Raw genomic sequence first — 21,434 nt, forward strand, 5'->3', positions numbered from 1 at the left:
TGTACAATAGGTCTCTCTCTATACACCCTATGGTACTGTATGTACAATAGGTCTCTCTATACACCCTATGGTACTGTATGTAGGTCTCTATACACCCTATGGTACTGTATGTAGGTCTCTATACACCCTATGGTACTGTATGTAGGTCTCTATACACCCTATGGTACTGTATGTACAACAGGTCTCTCTCTATACATCCTATGGTACTGTATGATATAAATCATCTCCATATATTCAAGAGTTATCTCACATGAGGTACTGCTATTCTAAATAAATCACTTTTACTATAGGGAGACAGTTACATCATCTTATATATACAAATATATGTAGAATATTCAGCCGTTGTTACAATATAGCTGCCATTATGACAACACACATCTTACAACAAACATATACATTATACAACTTGGAGAAGATCACAGAAATAGAATATGACTACTGGACTGAATGAGCAATATATATACATGTATTGATGTTTGTATGGCAAGAAATGGACTACGGTATATCACAAATACATTGTCATGGTGCAATCTAAATGATGGAGGGCATCCAGTTATATCAACTTTAATTAGCACTTGGTTAGCTTTGCTCTACAAATCTTTTCATATTTTAGATATATAGAATCAGCTGAATAATGATGATTTTTTTTTTTTTTTGAATTTTTTTATTTTTCAAGATTTTTTTCATAAATACAAAACATTTGAAACATATATGCACACACATTCTCACTCTTACACCCACAGTAGCTATACTCATGATTCGTCATCATCATCATACATAATCAAACATCATCATCATCATCATATCATCATCATATCAGCATCATCATCTTTATCATTATCTTACTCCTCATCATCATCGGTTCATCATCACCACCATCATCACCATCATCATCATCATCATACATAATCAAACATCATCATCATCATCATATCAGCATCATCATCTTCATCCATTCATCATCATCATCATCATCATCAAAAGAATCACACTTAATCATCATCATCTATCATGATATCATTATCCATACATAAATTATTATCATTTTTTTCATCACAATAAAACATCATCATCCTTATCATCACACAAAAAACATCATCTTCATCACGATTATTTTAAGCTTGAACCACAAGCCTCACATCTACTTACATCATTTACATATTAATTAACATACATACATAACCTAACCTAAATTTATACAGAGTGAGAAGGAAGCAGACAGACATACCATCACACAGACAAGACAGACAGATAGACACAGACAGACGCACCATTACACAGACATACACACACACACACTTCGACACCGACAGACACACACATAGACGCACCATCACACAAGACAAAACAGACACACGCATAGACAGACGCATAACCGGACACACCATCACACATAGAACGCACACACACAAAGACAGACAAAAATAAACATGACTGAAGCATGGGAGAAAATTTCTTTAAATGGTAAAAATAAAAAGTAATGGAAAGGAGCTAGAACAGGCGATGTCAGTCTTTGGGGACCTAAAGCTATATATGCAAAGAGGAACTATCTTTTTTAGATGACTATAAATCTAGAACAGGTTTCCATTTCTTCCAATTGAGTTCAAATTGCCTTTTAATTTTCTCACTTTTACTGTAATTAATGTATTGTTGAATAGAAAAATGATCTTTGATGACATTAATAAGTGCATTAAGATTTAAAGAGTTGCCGAGACATCTAGTTTTATAAATATAATGCTTGATAAGAATTAAAATTTCGTTATCAACATTACTGCAGTACTGTGATACTATACCAAACAGGAAGGATTCTTTATTGTAAGCAAACGGAATTAAAAGTATATCAAGTAGTGCTTCAAATCTCTGTAATAGTGACTGAACCTCTTGACATTCCCATAAGCAATGCACTATTGTTTCACGCTCCATACAACATAAGTTACATAAAATACTAGGACTTAAGTTTATTTTAAAAAGGAACGTGTTTGTTACCAAAATATGGTGTATAATTCTCACTTGGAACCACTGTAATTTAGAACTTTTGGTAACTATAAAAGGAAGTTTGAATATTTTGGCCCATTTATTTTGATCAATAATGAATTCTTGGTTCCATTTTCTTGTTCCAGTAGGTATGGATATTGGCGCAATAAGGCATTTGTAAAAATCTTTTGAACCCTTTTCACTCTTAAAAAATATGTCAAATAGAAAAGGTATAAAAGGCTGTTGAGGTCTTTGAATCAGGTAATCAAATTTTTTCAAAAAGCGCTTGATAGCTGAAACTAGTCCATGGTATTGGAGAAAATTTGTGTTTATAGTTCGAAAATTATGTCTGAACTCTTCAAAAGAAAGAAAAGCTAAATCATCTGAATCTTTAATTAAATCATTTATTGTTAATATGCCCACATCAAACCAGTTTTGATAAAAAACATACTTGTTGTTTACCTTGATATCATTATTATACCAGATGGGTGATTTTAAAATTGAGTCTGGTTTTGGAAGCCTAATAGAATCTGAATTATTAAGCCTATTTAATGATTTAAACACATCCCTCCAAAAAAAGTTTTTACAATTGGATCTACACAAATCAATATATTCCTTTCCACAGTTACATAGTTTTCTAAAATTAACATATGTATTTAAAATTAATTTCCACTTACCAGATGAGTGAAATAATCTTCTTACCCAACCTAACTTTAGAGAGTCAATAAAAGAATGAACATCAATCATCTTTAAACCCCCATCAATATAGTCTTGAATAACAACATCTTTTTTTATTTTATGACATTTACTATTCCATAAAAAATCCAGAATCAGAGAATTTAACTGGGCAATCATCTTTTCTGAAGGGTTTGGCAAAGTAATGAACAAATAGTTAAGTTGTGAAATCAACAGAGATTTAATAATATTAATCTTACCTAATGGTGTCAAATTCCTTCTTTTCCATAAGTTAATAACAGATTTAAGTTTTACAATTTTTTTGTCAAAATTCATTTTAGGAATTTTATCCAGATCAACAGAAAATTCTATCCCTAAGAAAGTGAAATTATGTTGTCCCCACAACAGATTTACTTCAGGCAAAAATGTTTCTTCACTATATTTCCTACTTCCTATCCATATCACCTGAGATTTATTAGAATTAATTCTTAGACCAGATATCTTAGCATAAGTAGTTAGTTCAAAAATAGATTCTCTCAGCGACTCTTTAGATCCATCCAATATCAAACCTGTATCATCTGCATACTGTACATTTAGAATAGGAGAATTTTCAATATTAATTCCCTTTATGAGATTATTATTTTTAATTTTTGCAGCTAAAACTTCGGCACAGAGAATAAAAATGTATGGTGCAATTGGATCGCCTTGTCGACATCCACGTTGAATCTTAATATGTTTTGATATGTTTCCACCTTGATTTATAGATGCACTTGCATTATTATGAAGAGTATTTATCCATTTCCTTATATCTTTCCCAAAGTTAAAATAGCCTAGAACCTTATCTATGAACGCCCATGAAACCGAATCAAAAGCTTTTTCGAAATCTACCATCAATAACATTCCTGGTATGTTGTGTTCCTCTGCATACTGCATTACATCATAGACCGTACGAATATTTTCCCCTATATATCTACCTGATAAAAACCCTGTCTGATCCTCATTAATAATTTTACCCAAAACTGCTCTTATACGATGTGAGATTACCCCAGAAGCTATTTTATAAGTTATATTTAACAGTGTGATGGGTCTCCAATTTTTTAAAAAATGTCGAGGTTTATCTCCCTTGGGAATACAAGTAATTATACCATGTCTTTGAGTTACTGAACATTGACTGACTGAAAACCCATAATTTAATGATCGAACAACAAAATGACCTAAATACTTCCAAAATACTTTAAAAAACTCAGATGTGAAACCATCAGACCCTGGACTTTTATTATTTTTCATCTCTTTCAGTGTTTTCCCAGCTTCATCAAATGTTATAATACCCTCTAGACTGTCAGAATCATGATTACTTAACCTTGACATGTTACAATTTTGGAGATGTGCTTCTAAATCTATATTTTCCACTTCCCTATATCTATATAAATTTTCATAAAATGACTGTACCTCTGATAAAATGTCTTCTTGTTTCGTTATAAAATGATCATGTTCTGTCTGTATTTTTGGAATAATTTTGGAAGTATAATTTCTGTTTTCAAGATTAAAAAAGTAAGAAGTAGGTTTTTCTCCCTCCTCTATCCATTTTGCCCTAGATCTAATGATACTACCTCTAACCTTTTTCAAACGAATAGACTCTAATTCTTTTCTTTTCTCATCTAATTGTGTATGATCAGGATTTGTTTCAGCCTCAGTAATTGCTATGAATTTCTTAATATTTTCCTCTCTGAGATTTAACTGCTTTTTCCTGTAAGAAGAATATGAAATAGATTTACCCCTTATTTCCATTAATAAAGTTTCTAAAAAAAGTTGATCATTTATGAGAAATTGAATATCACAATCAGGAATAAGATTTAGAGAATCAGGGTTATAAACAGGTAGACAATATTGTAATTTAATACTGTCAATACATTTTTTTACCAAATCAAGATAGTCTGATTCATATAATAAAGAGTTGTTAAATTTCCAAATACCTTTCCCTTTCTTAAATTTGTTAAAAGTTATAGTTAATAGAGGGGTAGAGTGATCAGACCTATAACCTGGTTCTATTGATGACTTATTTACACTTGACAAGAGAGATTCGGAGACAAGAAAAAAATCTAGTCTGGCCTGCTTTAATGGATTTGCACGCCTCCAAGTATAGCGCCTAGTATCAGGGTGGTGTTCCCTATAAATGTCAATTAGATTAGTATTTTCAATAATTTCCAATACCTTTTCCCTCGCAGTACTATTATTTACAAATCTATAGTTATTATCATAATCTAATGATGGTTTTAAAACTAAGTTAAAATCCCCACATATAATAATGTTCTCATTTCCAAAACTATCCACTATTTCAGTTACTTGATTGTAAAAATCTGGGGTATCCTGATTTGGACCATATACCGAAATAAGAGTTGTCCTAGACCCATCAATATCAATATCAAGCGCAAGAAAATTACCCTGTAAATCGCACTTTTCTCTATATACTTTGGCCTCGAAATTATTGTTTAAAAGGATTGCCACCCCACGTGAATTGGATTTAAAAGAACTAAAATAACATTGATATCCCCATTCATTTCTTATAATATTTTCCTGGTCAAACGAGAAATGGGTGTCTTGGAGACAGTAAATACTGTACCGTTTTATCAAACCCAGATATATGGCACAAATAAAACTCCAAGCACTAATAGCATTAAAACTTTGAGAGTTCAGCCTTGTACAGAGCACACTAACATGACATACAATCACAGCTCCGTATGTCTGTCCACCGATGTGAAGTTAAAGTTGTTTAAGTCCCAAGCATATTTGGAGTTCCAGTCTCTGAGAAATACATCCTCTAGTTGTTGTCGTACATCACCCTCAGTAGGTGAGGTGGCAGTCCTCTTCTGGTTTATAACTAGACCAATCCCACCAGTGTTGATAAAGTAATCTGCAGACCAGTTGGATGTTCCTAGAAAAAAAAAAAGAAAAAAAAAAGTTGAATGTTTTCTCCTACGGTGTGTGTATCTTTACATTATTTAGAATTTGTATCCCATATTCTTCGTTATACAATTGAATTAGGATCTCCTGTTAACCAAGTAAGTGTTAACTATGTTCTTGTTAACCCAGTTAGTCCCAATACAATGAAAAAACAATGATGAGTTAACATATCACTAATTAATGAAGATACCATTGTTCATCAATCCACAACTTCTCCTCCATAAGCTTTGATTTGGTCTTTTATTTTGATATATGCCTGAATTTTTTTGTGAAGTGTTGAATTTATGGTTTTGAGTAACTTTTTAAGCAAAAAAACCCCCTGAAACCTTATGTTAAACTCTCAAATAGCAGGCAGTGTAAGTAAAGGGAGGTAACTAAAACACACTAATATGTCAATGAATATATTGGTCAGTGTAGACCAGGTTTAGCTGTCACAGGTAACTGTAGAGGAGAGCGTTTCCAATAACTCATTATAACTTATGGCAGTTTATATAACTGGCACATCTTTAACACAAGAATATCAAATACATGTTTAATGAGAGCTGTAAACAATGTATACAAGTCACAAGTCTATACTGTATGTTCTACTGTATGATTATACATATTTATACATATATACATATAATTATAACTGTGTGTATTATGTAGATATTTACACATATGTACTGTACCAGTACAATCTGAAGTTGTACCTTACCTATATAAGCTGTTTTGTCTGTGACCATATATTTGTTGTGGTTAACACGCCCATATGGAATCTTTTTCTGGGCATCAGTGAACGCTGGCACTTCAAACATTTTCTGTTAAGATAAATGTATAATATATAACAGCATAATGTAAAATACAAACACATACATTTGTAAATGTAAAGTATGAAAAATATTTTTCTTCATAAATTGGTCTATTTTTGCATCCACACTGTCCAAGAAACCCATTACATGTGTAATATACTCCACAGAAAATATCAATGAACACCCATCAATTTGTTGTCAAGAACTAACATTATACATACTGGTATACCTACAATGTGATCATTAACACAAACCAGTATATGTATGGCGTATTGACCAAAACACATTTGATTGGTAGTCACTTTCTTATCCACACCGCTGTGTGTTTCTTTAACTAGAAGTGTGACATATTAATATAATGCACAACAGATCAACTGGTTAAAAAGAAGTATCTTCATATTGTGAGGTACTTACCACAGTTATGTCCACCTGAAGGTACGGTGAGGTACTTACCACAGTTATGTCCACCTGAAGGTACGGTGAGGTACTTACCACAGTTATGTCCACCTCAGGGTATGGTGAGGTACTTACCACCGTTATGTCCACCTCAGGGTACGGTGAGGTACTTACCACCGTTATGTCCACCTCAGGGTATGGTGAGGTACTTACCACAGTTATGTCCACCCCAGGGTATGGTGAGGTACTTACCACAGTTATGTCCACCTCAGGGTATGGTGAGGTACTTACCACAGTGATGTCCACCTCAGGGTATGGTGAGGTACTTACCACAGTTATGTCCACCTCAGGGTACGGTGAGGTACTTACCACAGTTATGTCCACCCCAGGGTACAGTGAGGTACTTACCACAGTTATGTCAACCTCAGGGTACGGTGAGGTACTTACCACAGTTATGTCCACCTCAGGGTTAGTGAGGTATACCTACTTACCACAGTTATGTCGACCTCGGGGTATAGTGAGGTACTTACCACAGTTATGTCCACCTCAGGGTATGGGGAGGTACTTACCACAGTTATGTCCACCCCAGGGTAAGGCGAGGTACTTACCACAGTTATGTCCACCTCAGGGTAAGATTTAAACCAAAGGTCATTCAGAGATCTCAAATAGATCTTCATGTCATCCCAAGTGTGTTGCCAGTAACTGATCAATAAGTGAACTTTTACTCGACGGTTAAACGCTGCTCGTCTAAAGGCATCATCAATCACTGGCCAGTAACTGCAGCAAAACACATTAATTATAAGATTGATATGTAAATCCGCAGAAAAATGTATGACAATGCTGCTTAATTTCTAATGTCAGAATATATATATATATATATATATACAGGTTATTGAGCTGTGTGGTAAGATTTTATAGGTACATACACCGATGGTTTAGTGAGCTGTGTGGTAAGGTTTATATGTACATGTACTTACAATGATGGTTTAGTGAACTGTATGATAAGGTTTATATGTACTTACAATCGAGGTTTAGTGAACTGTGTCGTAGGGAAGTAGTCCATGACTGCGACGTAAACAAATTCCTCAGCCACACTGATGATGTCAACAATGGCATCTACATCAATAGTCCTTCCAACAGGGCAGAATGGCGGAGGAGAACTCTGAAAAGGCACACAGGTGAGCTAATAATATTTAATAAATATGAAACTTGCTATTACTGGGAAGACAATGGCTATAGTTGGTTGAACGAAGATTTTATGGACTGACCTGCCACCAGTCATTTGTTTTGAGTCGAAACAGCTACTAACCGATATGTAGGTGGTAGCAGCGACTCCGGTATTATTAAACTTGATGTCCATGGTGTGATTGTTGTTGATGTTTGTGTCATAAGACGTGGGCCACTGGGCAGGGATCTTAGCACTTGGAAGACCTAGGTCCCAGTACACATCGAAAAGTTTTCCCATGTCTTCTGCCATACAGGGACAGTCACGTATCAGTGCACCCATCTCCTTTACCTATAAACAAATAAAATTTTAATAAAAGGATCATACTATTAGAGTAAGGCATCATACTTTAATTAAGAGTTAGGGATCATACTTACAAGAGTTAGGGATCATACTTACTAGAGTTAGGGATCATACTTACTAGAGTTAGGGATCATACTTACTAGAGTTAGGGATCATACTTACTAGAGTAAGGGATCATACTTACTAGAGTAAGGGATCATACCTACTAGAGTTAGGGATCATACTTACTAGAGTTAGGGATCACACTTACTAGAGTAAGGGATCATACATACTAGAGTTAGGGATCATACCTACTAGAGTTAGGGATCAAACATACTAGAGTTAGGGATCATACCTACTAGAGTTAGGGATCATACTTACTAGAGTTAGGGATCATACTTACTAGAGTAAGGAATCATACTTACTAGAGTTAGGGATCATACCTACTAGAGTAAGGGATCATACCTACTAGAGTTAGGGATCATACTTACTAGAGTTAGGGATCACACTTACTAGAGTTAGGGATCATACCTACTAGAGTTAGGAATCATACCTACTAGAGTTAGGAATCAAACTTACTAGAGTAAGGGATCATACCTACTAGAGTTAGGGATCATACCTACTAGAGTTAGGGATCATACTTACTAGAGTAAGGGATCATACCTACTAGAGTAAGGGATCATACTTACTAGAGTATGGGATCATACTTACTAGAGTAAGGGATCATACCTACTAGAGTTAGGGATCATACTTACTAGAGTTAGGGATCATACTTTACAGAGTAAGGGATCATACTTACTAGAGTAAGGGATCATACTTATTAGAGTTAGGGATCATACTTACTAGAGTTAGGGATCATACTTACTAGAGTAAGGGATCATACCTACTAGAGTAAGGGATCATACTTATTAGAGTTAGGGATCATACTTACTAGAGTTAAGGATCATACTTACTAGAGTAAGGGATCATACTTACTAGAGTTAGGAATCATACTTGAGTTAGGTATCATACTTACTAGAGTAAGGGATCATACTTACTAGAGTAAGGAATCATACTTACAAGAGTAAGGGATCATACTTACTAGAGTTAGGGATCATACTTACTAGAGTTAGGGATCGTACTTACTAGAGTTAGGGATCATACTTACTAGAGTATGGGATCATACTTACTAGAGTAAGGGATCATACCTACTAGAGTTAGGGATCATACTTACTAGAGTAAGGGATCATACTTACTAGAGTTAGGGATCATACTTACTAGAGTTAGGGATCATACTTACTAGAGTAAGGGATCATACTTACTAGAGTAAGGGATCATACCTACTAGAGTTATAGATCATACTTACTAGAGTAAGGGATCATACTTACTAGAGTTAGGGATCATACTTTACAGAGTAAGGGATCATACTTACTAGAGTTAGGAATCATACTTGAGTTAGGTATCATACTTACTAGAGTAAGGAATCATACTTACTAGAGTAAGGGATCATACTTACTAGAGTAAGGGATCATACTTACTAGAGTTAGGTATCATACTTACTAGAGTAAGGGATCATACTTACTAGAGTATTGGATCATACTTACTAGAGTTAGGGATCATACTTACTAGAGAAAGGGATCATACTTACTAGAGTAAGGGATCATACTTACTAGAGTAAGGGATCATACTTACTAGAGTAAGGGATCATATTTACTTAAGAGTAAGGGATCATACTTACTAGAGTTAGGGATCATACTTACTAGAGTAAGGGATCATACTTACCAGAGTTAGGGATCATACCTACTAGAGTAAGGGATCATACCTACTAGAGTAAGGGATCATACTTACTAGAGTAAGGGATCATACCTACTAGAGTTTTAGATCATATCTACTAGAGTTAGGGATCATACTCACTAGAGTAAGGGATCATACTTACTAGAGTTAGGGATCATACTTACTAGAGTTAGGGATCATACTTACTAGAGTAAGGGATCATACTTACTAGAGTAAGGGATCATACTTACTAGAGTAAGGGATCATACTTACTAGAGTAAGGGATCATACTTACTAGAGTTAAGGGATCATACTTACTAGAGTTAAGGGATCATACTTACTAGAGTAAGGGATCATACTTACTAGAGTAAGGGATCATACTTACTAGAGTAAGGGATCATACTTACTAGAGTTAGGGATCATACTTACTAGAGTATGGGATCATACTTACTAGAGTAAGGGATCATACTTACTAGAGTTAGGGATCATACTTACTAGAGTTAGGGATCATACTTACTAGAGTTAGGGATCATACTTACTAGAGTTAGGGATCATACTTACTAGAGTTAGGGATCATACTTACTAGAGTTAGGGATCATACTTACTAGAGTTATAGATCATACTTACTAGAGTAAGGGATCATACTTACTAGAGTAAGGGATCATACTTACTAGAGTAAGGGATCATACTTACTAGAGTTAGGGATCATACTTACTAGAGTTATAGATCATACTTACTAGAGTTATAGATCATACTTACTAGAGTTAGGGATCATACTTACTAGAGTTAGGGATCATACTTACTAGAGTAAGGGATCATACTTACTAGAGTAAGGGATCATACTTACTAGAGTAAGGTATCATACTTACTAGAGTTAGGGATCATACTTACTAGAGTAAGGGATCATACTACTAGAGTTAGGGATCATACTTACTAGAGTAAGGGATCATACTTACTAGAGTAAGGGATCATACTTACTAGAGTTAGGGATCATACTTACTAGAGTTAGGGATCATACTTACTAGAGTAAGGGATCATACTACTAGAGTTATAGATCATACTTACTAGAGTAAGGGATCATACTTACTAGAGTAAGGGATCATACCTACTAGAGTTAGGGATCATACTTACTAGAGTAAGGGATCATACTTACTAGAGTAAGGGATCATACTTACTAGAGTTAGGGATCATACTTACTAGAGTAAGGGATCATACTTACTAGAGTAAGGGATCATACTTACTAGAGTAAGGGATCATACTTACTAGAGTAAGGGATCATACCTACTAGAGTTAGGGATCATACTTACTAGAATTAGGGATCATACTTACTAGAGTTAGGGATCATATTTACTAGAGTAAGGGATCATACTTACACTTACTAGAGTAAGGGATCATACTTACTAGAGTAAGGGATCATATTTACTTAAGAGTAAGGGATCATATTTACTAGAGTAAGGGATCATACTTACTAGAGTAAGGGATCATACTTACTAGAGTAAGGGATCATACTTACTAGAGTAAGGGATCATACTTACTAGAGTAAGGGATCATACTTACTAGAGTTAGGGATCATACTTACTAGAGTTAGGGATCATACTTACTAGAGTTAGGGATCATACTTACTAGAGTAAGGGATCATACTTACTAGAGTTAGGGATCATACTTACTAGAGTAAGGGATCAAACTTACTAGAGTAAGGAATCATACTTACTAGAGTTAGGGATCATACCTACTAGAGTTAGGGATCATACTTACTAGAGTAAGGGATCATACTTACTAGAGTAAGGGATCATACTTACTAGAGTAAGGGATCAAACTTACTAGAGTAAGGAATCATACTTACTAGAGTTATAGATCATATTTAATAGATTAAGAGACCATATTTTCTGGAGCTGGTAATCACATTTACCTGAGTTAGGTACCATTCTTACATGTATTTGGATCAGGGATAACACTTACCTGAGTTAGGGACCATTCTTACTAGAGTAAGGAATAACACTTACCTGAGTTAGGGACCATACTTACTAGAGTAAGGAATAACACTTACCTGAGTTAGGGATCTCCAATCAAGGTTTGCACTTCCCACATAGAAATGTCTTCGGTCTATAAGCCACATCTTGGTGTGTAGAATGCCATTCCCCATCAGACTTTTAAAGTCAAGGGATCTCACCTCAGCTCCAGCTGTGAAGTAACAAAGTTAATTTTAGAGTGAAACCTGACTTACCCATCCACAGGAACAGTGGCATGCTCAACTGTCATTAATGACCTCAACTTTACCGACACATTGACTCAGTACCATACAGTTCCAGTTAAGTCAGGTTTCACAATATAACTGTGAGTTCTTTGGACAATAAGCTGTGTATATATGTTGCTGTGCATGAATACTCCATATAAAAAGCTTTTTTAATTTCTCTGATTGCCTGAGTTAAGTATGTTTTATGACTAACTTTCTGATCTGCTTGCGCCATATTAATTCTGATATTTAATTTTGCTAGGTCCGGGAGTTAATATGACACTTTTTTAATTACAATATCATACCATATTTGATATATTCCAGGAGTTAATATGACATGACCCTTTTTCATTACAATACCATACCGTATTTTGCTAGGTCCCGGGTATTGTTGTAATACCCATTGTCAGGTTTGTTCTGTGCTATCTTGATCTTCAGCTTCCTATCACGACCAGCTGCTATTAAAGTCTCCAAAACACTCTCCCCCTGATAACAAAGACAGTATCATTACATTTCTCTCCCCCTGATAACAAAGACAGTATCATTACATTTCTCTCCCCCTGATAACAAAGACAGTATCATTACATGTATCTTAGTACACACTCTCTATGATTGTCACTTTTATGAGTTGTTGTGGTATATCTATCTACCAGCTGGAGTTGTTGTGGTATATCTATCTACCAGCTAGAGTTGTTTTGGTATATATCTACCAGCTGGAGTTGTTGTTGTATATCTATCTTCCAGCTGGAGTTGTTTTGGTATATCTATTTACAAACTGGAGTTGTTTTGGTATATCTATTTACAAACTGGAGTTGTTGTGGTATATCTATCTACCAGCTGGAGTTGTTGTGGTATATCTATCTACCAGCTAGAGTTGTTTTGGTATATATCTACCAGCTGGAGTTGTTGTGGTATATATCTACCAGTTGGAGTTGGTTTGGTATATATCTACCAGCTGGAGTTATTGTGGTATATATCTACCAGCTGGAGTTATTGTGGTATATATCTACCAGCTGGAGTTGTTGTGGCATATCTATCTTCCAGCTGGAGTTGTTTTGGTATATATCTACCAGCTGGAGTTGTTGTGGTATATCTATCTACCAGCTGGAGTTGTTGTGGTATATATCTACCAGCTGGAGTTGAGTTGTTGTTGTATATCTATCTTCCAGCTGGAGTTGTTTTGGTATATCTATTTACAAACTGGAGTTGTTTTGGTATATCTATCTACCAGCTGGAGTTGTTGTAGTATATATCTACCAGCTGGAGTTGTTGTGGTATTATATCTACCAGCTGGAGTTGTTGTGGTATATATATCTACCAGCTGGAGTTGTTGTTGTATATCTATCTTCCAGCTGGAGTTGTTTTGGTATATCTATTTACAAACTGGAGTTGTTTTGGTATATCTATTTACAAACTGGAGTTGTTGTGGTATATCTATCTACCAGCTGGAGTTGTTGTGGTATATCTATCTACCAGCTAGAGTTGTTTTGGTATATATCTACCAGCTGGAGTTGTTGTGGTATATATCTACCAGTTGGAGTTGGTTTGGTATATATCTACCAGCTGGAGTTATTGTGGTATATATCTACCAGCTGGAGTTATTGTGGTATACATCTACCAGCTGGAGTTGTTGTGGCATATCTATCTTCCAGCTGGAGTTGTTTTGGTATATATCTACCAGCTGGAGTTGTTGTGGTATATCTATCTACCAGCTGGAGTTGTTGTGGTATATATCTACCAGCTGGAGTTGAGTTGTTGTAGTATATCTATCTTCCAGCTGGAGTTGTTTTGGTATATCTATTTACAAACTGGAGTTGTTTTGGTATATCTATCTACCAGCTGGAGTTGTTGTGGTATATATCTACCAGCTGGAGTTGTTGTGGTATTATATCTACCAGCTGGAGTTGTTGTGGTATTATATCTACCAGCTGGAGTTGTTGTGGTATATATATCTACCAGCTGGAGTTGTTGTTGTATATCTATCTTCCAGCTGGAGTTGTTTTGGTATATATCTACCAGCTGCAGTTGTTTTGGTATATATCTACCAGCTGCAGTTGTTTTGGTATATCTATTTACAAACTGGAGTTGTTTTGGTATATCTATTTACAAACTGGAGTTGTTTTGGTATATTTATTTACAAACTGGAGTTGTTTTGGTATATCTATTTACAAACTGGAGTTGTTGTACATATCTATTTACCAGCTGGAGCTGTTGTGGTATATCTATCTACCAGCTGGAGTTGTTGTGATATATATCTATCATGTGGGGTTTCTATATCTACCTACCACTTAGAATTGTTGTGGAATATCTACCTAGTACTAGCTAGTCTAGTCGTAGGACGTGGGGCTAAGTGATCGAAAGGTCTCAAGTTCGAGTCAGGGAAAGGGTGCTGTGTTGTATCCTTGAACAAGATACTTTACTCTGATGTGTTCCAGTTGACTCAGCTGTAAATGAGTAGACATAATCTACATGGTAGGGAAGTGAAAGAAAAGTCGTGTGTAAGCTGTTAGCACTGAAATGGCAGCTATGATTCTATGCTCCCCAGGGAGCTCAGAAAGACATTGGCTGGTTGCTGAAGACCCAACAACGGATAATAATTTGGGAACCGCCTTGAGACCACTATGTTACTGTGATATAGCGGTATGTATAACTCCGGTTCCTTGAGACTGCTATGGTACTGTGATATAGCGGTATGTATAACTTCGGTTCCTTGAGACCACTATGTTACTGTGATATAGCGGTATGTATAACTCCGGTTCCTTGAGACCACTATGGTACTGTGATATAGCGGTATGTATAACTCCGGTTCCTTGAGACCGCTATGGTACTGTGATATAGCAGTATGTATAACTCCGAACTATTACAATTATATTTATTAAAATTATAATTACCTGCCAGCTTGAGTTGTCATGGTAATCAATGTCTGATCCATTGAGAGTCCAGTAGAAGGAGGCAATCTCTATTTGTGTAGTGGCCATCTCCATCAAGTCCATCAGTGCGGAGTAGGTTGAGGGATGAGAAGGGGAGCCTGCTGGGTACGTCAAATTCTCTGGTATACTCTCCACCAATGTTATTCTGAAACACAGTCCTAAATAATTTCATTCTTCAAACTACGTACGTACAAATATTGTAGCATTAATTTCTGCAAAGTTAGTTTATCTACCTGTATAATACAGTGCATTCCGCTTAATTGGGTTGCCTATTTGCGGTGGCTTTTTACCCGATTAACCGACTTATGCAATAAGCCGAAATGCACGTCGCCATCATGGATTTGGTCCGTAATGGTTGTCAGACTTGGGTCGATTTTAGATGAAAATATTTGCGTTATTATTGTTAATAAACGGTGTTGTACATACAATTTCAACTTTTCAAGAAAACATATCCCACTCTAAGCATAAAAAGAATATTATGAATCAGAAAAAAAATGATAAAGCAATTACGCATGCTATTTTTAGGGCAAACTTCACAAAATAATTATATATAATTATCTATATATGATATAGGCATGCTAATTTTAGAGAAACTTTACAAAGCAATTAAATTAGGTATGCTTATTTAGGGAAAACTTTACAAAGCAATTAGGCATGCTAATTCAATCCATTGACAGAAATCAGAGATAAAAAGTTAAAGACATTTTTAATTGACAGATCTCTGGCCGTACCGTAGCTAGTAAACCATTACAGGAGGAACACAAACATGGTGTACAATAGCTAGTAAACTATTACAGGAGAAACACACACATGGTGTACAATAGCTAGTAAACCATTACAGGAGGAACACACACGTGGTGTACAATAGCTAGTAAACCATTACAGGAGGAATACACACATGGTGTACAATAGCTAGTAAACCATTACAGGAGGAACACACATGGTGTACAATAGCTAGTAAACTATTACAGGAGGAACACACACACGTGGTGTACAATAGCTAGTAAACTATTACAGGAGGAACACACACGTGGTGTACAATAGCTAGTAAACCATTACAGGAGGAACACACACGTGGTGTACAATAGCTAGTAAACCATTACAGGAGGAACACACACGTGGTGTACAATAGCTAGTAAACTATTACAGGAGGAACACACACGTGGTGTACAATAGCTAGTAAACCATTACAGGAGGAACACACACGTGGTGTACAATAGCTAATAAACCATTACATGAGGAACACACACATGGTGTACAATAGCTAGTAAACCATTACAGGAGGAACACACACATGGTGTACAATAGCTAGTAAACTATTACAGGAGCAACACACACGTGGTGTACAATAATAGCTAGTAAACTATTACAGGAGAAACACACACGTGGTGTACAATTTTGTCATGCAAATTAAAGCTCAAAGAAAACTGGTGAACCTTCCTCATACAAAAAAAATCTGATTATATGATAACAGAAACATTTTTAATGTCATAATATGAGTTGAGTATATATATATATAACGCATATGTGGCGCAGTGGTATAAGCTGCAGGTATTTCTGGCTAGGCGATTTAGTGCCGTAGATCGTGAGTTTGAGACCCGGTCAGGGCATTCGTGAGTCAAAAAGTTGTTTTCCTTCGTCATTTGTGTTACTATGTTATATATCTATTTATTAGCACAAAGTATCATATACACTATATGTAGATATAGATTTGAATTTCCTGTCGTAGTTGTACTGAGAGAAATATATACATATATAAATAAGATGTCATCCTATAAATCAGCTTATCTAAAGTGCCAGTCATGGTCAAAGTCTAATAAGGTGTCAGTGTCTACTTCCCCTTCAGAACATGCAGCTATATGGTGTAAACAACTTGTATCATATGAAAGGTATATCAAATCCAGTTATAATTATATATAAGCTTGTTACGATTTCCTTCTGTAGATCATGAAGTAGCCTCCTTATGAACTACAGCTATAGCTATTGCTTCATAACAAGACATGTACAGCACCATTTAGAATTGGGTCTGATCATGAGTATTTTATTAAAAGCTGTGAGGTATATACTACAGAGGTGCAGCAAAATAACCACTTATTTCACTTCAGTTGGAGCTGAACCAAAAAATCTGTGGATTTCAATAAGTAAATAGAAAGCACAGGGCCATTGTTCTGGTCAAAAGCAAAAAAGTTGTTTCATCACTAGTGATGACACAGGAAGGGATACCATTGAAGTTTGATCAAGCTGAAATTTCTGATATATGATCACTGCAGTTAAAATGATTAACACATGTATATGTACTTGAATTTCTACTCTATATCTAAGATAACTGATATTTACTGATCCGGATATCCTGTTGATATATCAACTGTCATCGTTAAATGTGGCTACACCTGTTTTATCAGCGACATTCAATGTAATCAACCTTATCATGATGACATCCTGAGGTTCACACAGTACAACCAGAGACTGTTATGATGTTTTGATTCTTGACTAATAGGATAAACATTCCCCATTATTTTCATCAGACAAATGACCACTAATGCATGATAAAGTGTAACTAAATCAAATCGTCGATTCAGCTTCATGACAAATCAACATGTAAATGGATATAAGTCTTGTTTTACTTAACTGTTTCTTTCTGAAGAATTTTTTTGTTTTTGTTTTTAAATCATCATCACACTGTCAACAGTGATAAACTGATATTAGAGTTCAGTCATAAACTTCTACAAGCAATAAATGTACATATGTAAACTGATACAGATTGAAACAAACCAGGTTACAGGTAATGTAATAAAAGTGGTCAAATGATCAAACCATCACAGACTCACCAACACCTATAGAATTATTTCTTTACTAATATATGTTAATTCCCTCATGTATATGGGAGACAACTTTGCTAGTCAAGGGATCGGAGTTCATTGTAATACTCGTGGATCACCTTTTCAAAAGAGAGGTCAAATATATATTGAACCAGGACATCCAGTAGACCCTTGAGAGCACAGGGGCTTGGCACGATTTTCCAAATGATAGTCCATATATATATGTATACATATATATATGGACTATCATTTGGAAAATCGTGCCAAGCCAGGGGCTTGGCACGATTTTCCAAATGATAGTCCATATATATATGTATACATATATATATGGACTATCATTTGGAAAATCGTGCCAAGCCCCTGTGCTTGAGAGTATGTTTTTGACTCCCTGAAATCAAATTTGACTTTTGGTTTTGAAAGCACATGTCTATTTGACATATATGGTTTGAACCTTCAGATTTCTGAGAAATTAAGTGATTTAACTTCTGAAATTGCTAAATTTCAAGGGTCAACTTTTGCATGTACCCAAAGTTGTAGAGAAGGATGCAGGGCTAATGTTGTCGTGTATTGAAATATAAAGAGACATAATAATACAGTTTGTAGTGTGTGAGGGTTGCAGGGCACTGCATACTAAAGACAAACTCAATGAGGTGATCATCTTCGCTAGCCAAGGCTTCTGATTGTATTAATTACACTCCATGAACGTTTCTGGAATGTAACATAATCAGAAGCCTTGGCTAGCGAGGATGTGAGGTGTTATACTCACATCAGTTGTAAATACCATAATAATCATCATAGAAAGACAATACTAATCCAGTCCAGTGTATCTGAATTACTTGTAATCACAGGCTTTAGGTCTTGTGCTGCATAATTTAACCCAAGTTTTATCAATGTATAATTATATAACACTTCAGGTATTTTGATTGGCAGCTAGACATCCCAATATGAATATTACCAAACATCTGTCTGTGAAAATGCTGAACATCTGGTTTTGGGGTCTGAGGAAACTTGGAGTGTGTATAGTAGATGCTGAATGTAAGTTTTATCCATACAGATGTGTACAATGAGAATTTGAAGGGACTACCACTTACAGGGCCTTGTACATGTGTGGTAATGAATTAGAACTGGACTAGGCTGGATGCCAGTGGTAATGTATTAGAACTGGACTGGGCTGGATGTCAGTGGTAATGCATTAGAACTGGACTGGATGCCAGTGGTAATGTATAAGAACTGGACTGGATGCCAGTGGTAATGTATAAGAACTGGACTGGACTGGATGCCAGTGGTAATGCATTAGAACTGGACTGGATGCCAGTGGTAATGTATAAGAACTGGACTGGATGCCAGTGGTAATGTATAAGAACTGGACTGGACTGGATGCCAGTGGTAATTATGTATAAGAACTGGACTGGATGCCAGTGGTAATGTATTAGAACTGGACTGGATGCCAGTGGTAATGTATAAGAACTGGACTAGGCTGGATGTCAGTGGTAATGTATTAGAACTGGACTGGACTGGATGTCAGTGGTAATGTATTAGAACTGGACTAGGCTGGATGCCAGTGGTAATGTATTAGAACTGGACTAGGCTGGATGTCAGTGGTAATGTATTAGAACTGGACTGGACTGGATGTCAGTGGTAATGTATTAGAACTGGACTGGATGCCAGTGGTAATGTATTAGAACTGGACTGGACTGGATGTCAGTGGTAATGTATTAGAACTGGGCTGGATGTCAGTGGTAATGTATTAGAACTGGACTGGACTGGATGTCAGTGGTAATGTATTAGAACTGGACTGGATGGCAGTGGTAATGTATTAGAACTGGACTGGGCTGGATGCCAGTGGTAATGTATTAGAACTGGACTGGGCTGGATGCCAGTGGTAATGTATTAGAACTGGACTGGGCTGGATGCCAGTGGTAAGGTATTAGAACTGGACTAAACTGGATGTCAGTGGTAATATATTAGAACTGGACTGGACTGGATGCCAGTGGTAATGTATTCCCAACAGTTAGAGCACCTGTCCAGAGAGTTCCAAGGTTCCAGAATAAAGTCTCAGTCTGGTGGATTTGGTTTCCTTTTATTTCACATTTGGCACCACAACCCTAGGATTAGAAATCTCAACTAAGAGAAGCTCCAGTTCTATTGTATAAATACCAAGGCTTTTTTTTCTTTTTGACACACACATCTGTACACTATCACTTTTCTCTGACCCCATCTTAAATGTATATACATCTAGATAATTAGACAAGCCAATGTCTGAGATCAGCTGTATGTCAAAATGTCAAAAATATAATAATATGTGCTGTGTAACAGCCGCCATATGAAACTCTGAGGCTGTAGCTGGGGTATAAGTAGTGTAAGAGGAGTTCTGGTATGGGGTGAATAGATCTAGAATATATACAGATACTTACACACACTGGTCGGTACAGCGGGGAGGATCAGGCACCACTGAAGGACCAGTGGGCACCAGTTTTGTGGTTTCATTATGGAGACTGAAGTACAGGGCGATTCCCATTGTGCCCATCAAAACCACACCGATACAGAAGAAAATTATGCTTAAACATTTCGCTGTGCAGACATGACAGTCACAGTGTTTTGTCTTGTCCGGGGAAAGCTGGGCATCAATATCAACAGAATTGACTAATCCAATTCTGTCGTTCTTCATCTTTTATACAGACTATAGATGTCTACACAATGGTATCTGAAATATGAAAGGAGAGAATATATATTTTTGCAAATTGTTTACAAATTTAGAAAATTATCATGAAATATGCATTTACGCTATAAATAAATAAATCATTGAGATATAAAAGAAATGCGATGGTTAAAGTTTGACATGAGGAAATCATATTAAATAAAGTATCATCAAATTGTATACACATAGTGTGTGTGTGTGTGTTTGCTTCACAACGTACAACTTATATGCATGAAGATAATATTTTTGAGTAACATATAATCACAGGGATTATTTTGGGTTACCAAATGGATGGGTCATTTTCAAGAAAAAGAACTTTCTGTAATATATAATTTATGGGCCATTTAAAGAATTTTTTTTTAATCATGTGGGTCATTCAGGAAAATTGTGGGCCAATGGCCCCATGGTCTCCTCCCAAATGATCCCTTGGATGATCATAGGCCTAATATATTAGCATGTTTTCACAATACTTGTTGTAATGGTTGACTAATCATATTGTATTATAAATTGTAGGTCTCTGATTATAACTTAATATAACCTCAAGTTCCTGTGCTTTTAACAACACGAAATGATTGCAAAGTCACAAAATAGACATCGTGCATTTGAACATTAAACGATACTCACGTGAGATGATGCACCTGCAGCTGATTTTTTCTTGTTATGAATGAATAAGCACGTGATCTTTCTAAAAATAAACT

General features: G+C 35.8%; 1 protein-coding gene across 2 annotated transcripts; it reads right to left on the bottom strand.

Moving 5' to 3' along the window:
• Positions 1–262: 262 nt before the first annotated feature.
• Positions 263–21,413, bottom strand: LOC117324000 (phospholipase D3-like). 2 transcript variants are annotated; one of them, XM_033879586.1, is made up of 11 exons: positions 21,361–21,413; positions 20,453–20,742; positions 15,181–15,364; positions 12,655–12,775; positions 12,104–12,237; positions 8,107–8,313; positions 7,820–7,959; positions 7,406–7,574; positions 6,308–6,410; positions 5,276–5,581; positions 263–645 (listed from the first exon to the last, which is right to left on the bottom strand). In XM_033879586.1, exons 2-10 carry the CDS (start codon positions 20,704–20,706, stop codon positions 5,376–5,378), a joined length of 1,518 nt encoding a protein of 505 aa, XP_033735477.1. In that variant the 5' UTR covers positions 20,707–20,742; positions 21,361–21,413; the 3' UTR covers positions 263–645; positions 5,276–5,375. The 2 variants fall into 2 exon arrangements, with proteins under 2 accessions (XP_033735477.1, XP_033735478.1); XM_033879587.1 differs by lacking the exon at positions 21,361–21,413 and adding an exon at positions 21,275–21,325.
• Positions 21,414–21,434: the final 21 nt, after the last annotated feature.

This window comes from Pecten maximus, chromosome 3, assembly GCF_902652985.1.
Source record: "Pecten maximus chromosome 3, xPecMax1.1, whole genome shotgun sequence".
In the NCBI taxonomy this organism is placed as follows: Eukaryota; Metazoa; Mollusca; class Bivalvia; order Pectinida; family Pectinidae; genus Pecten; species Pecten maximus.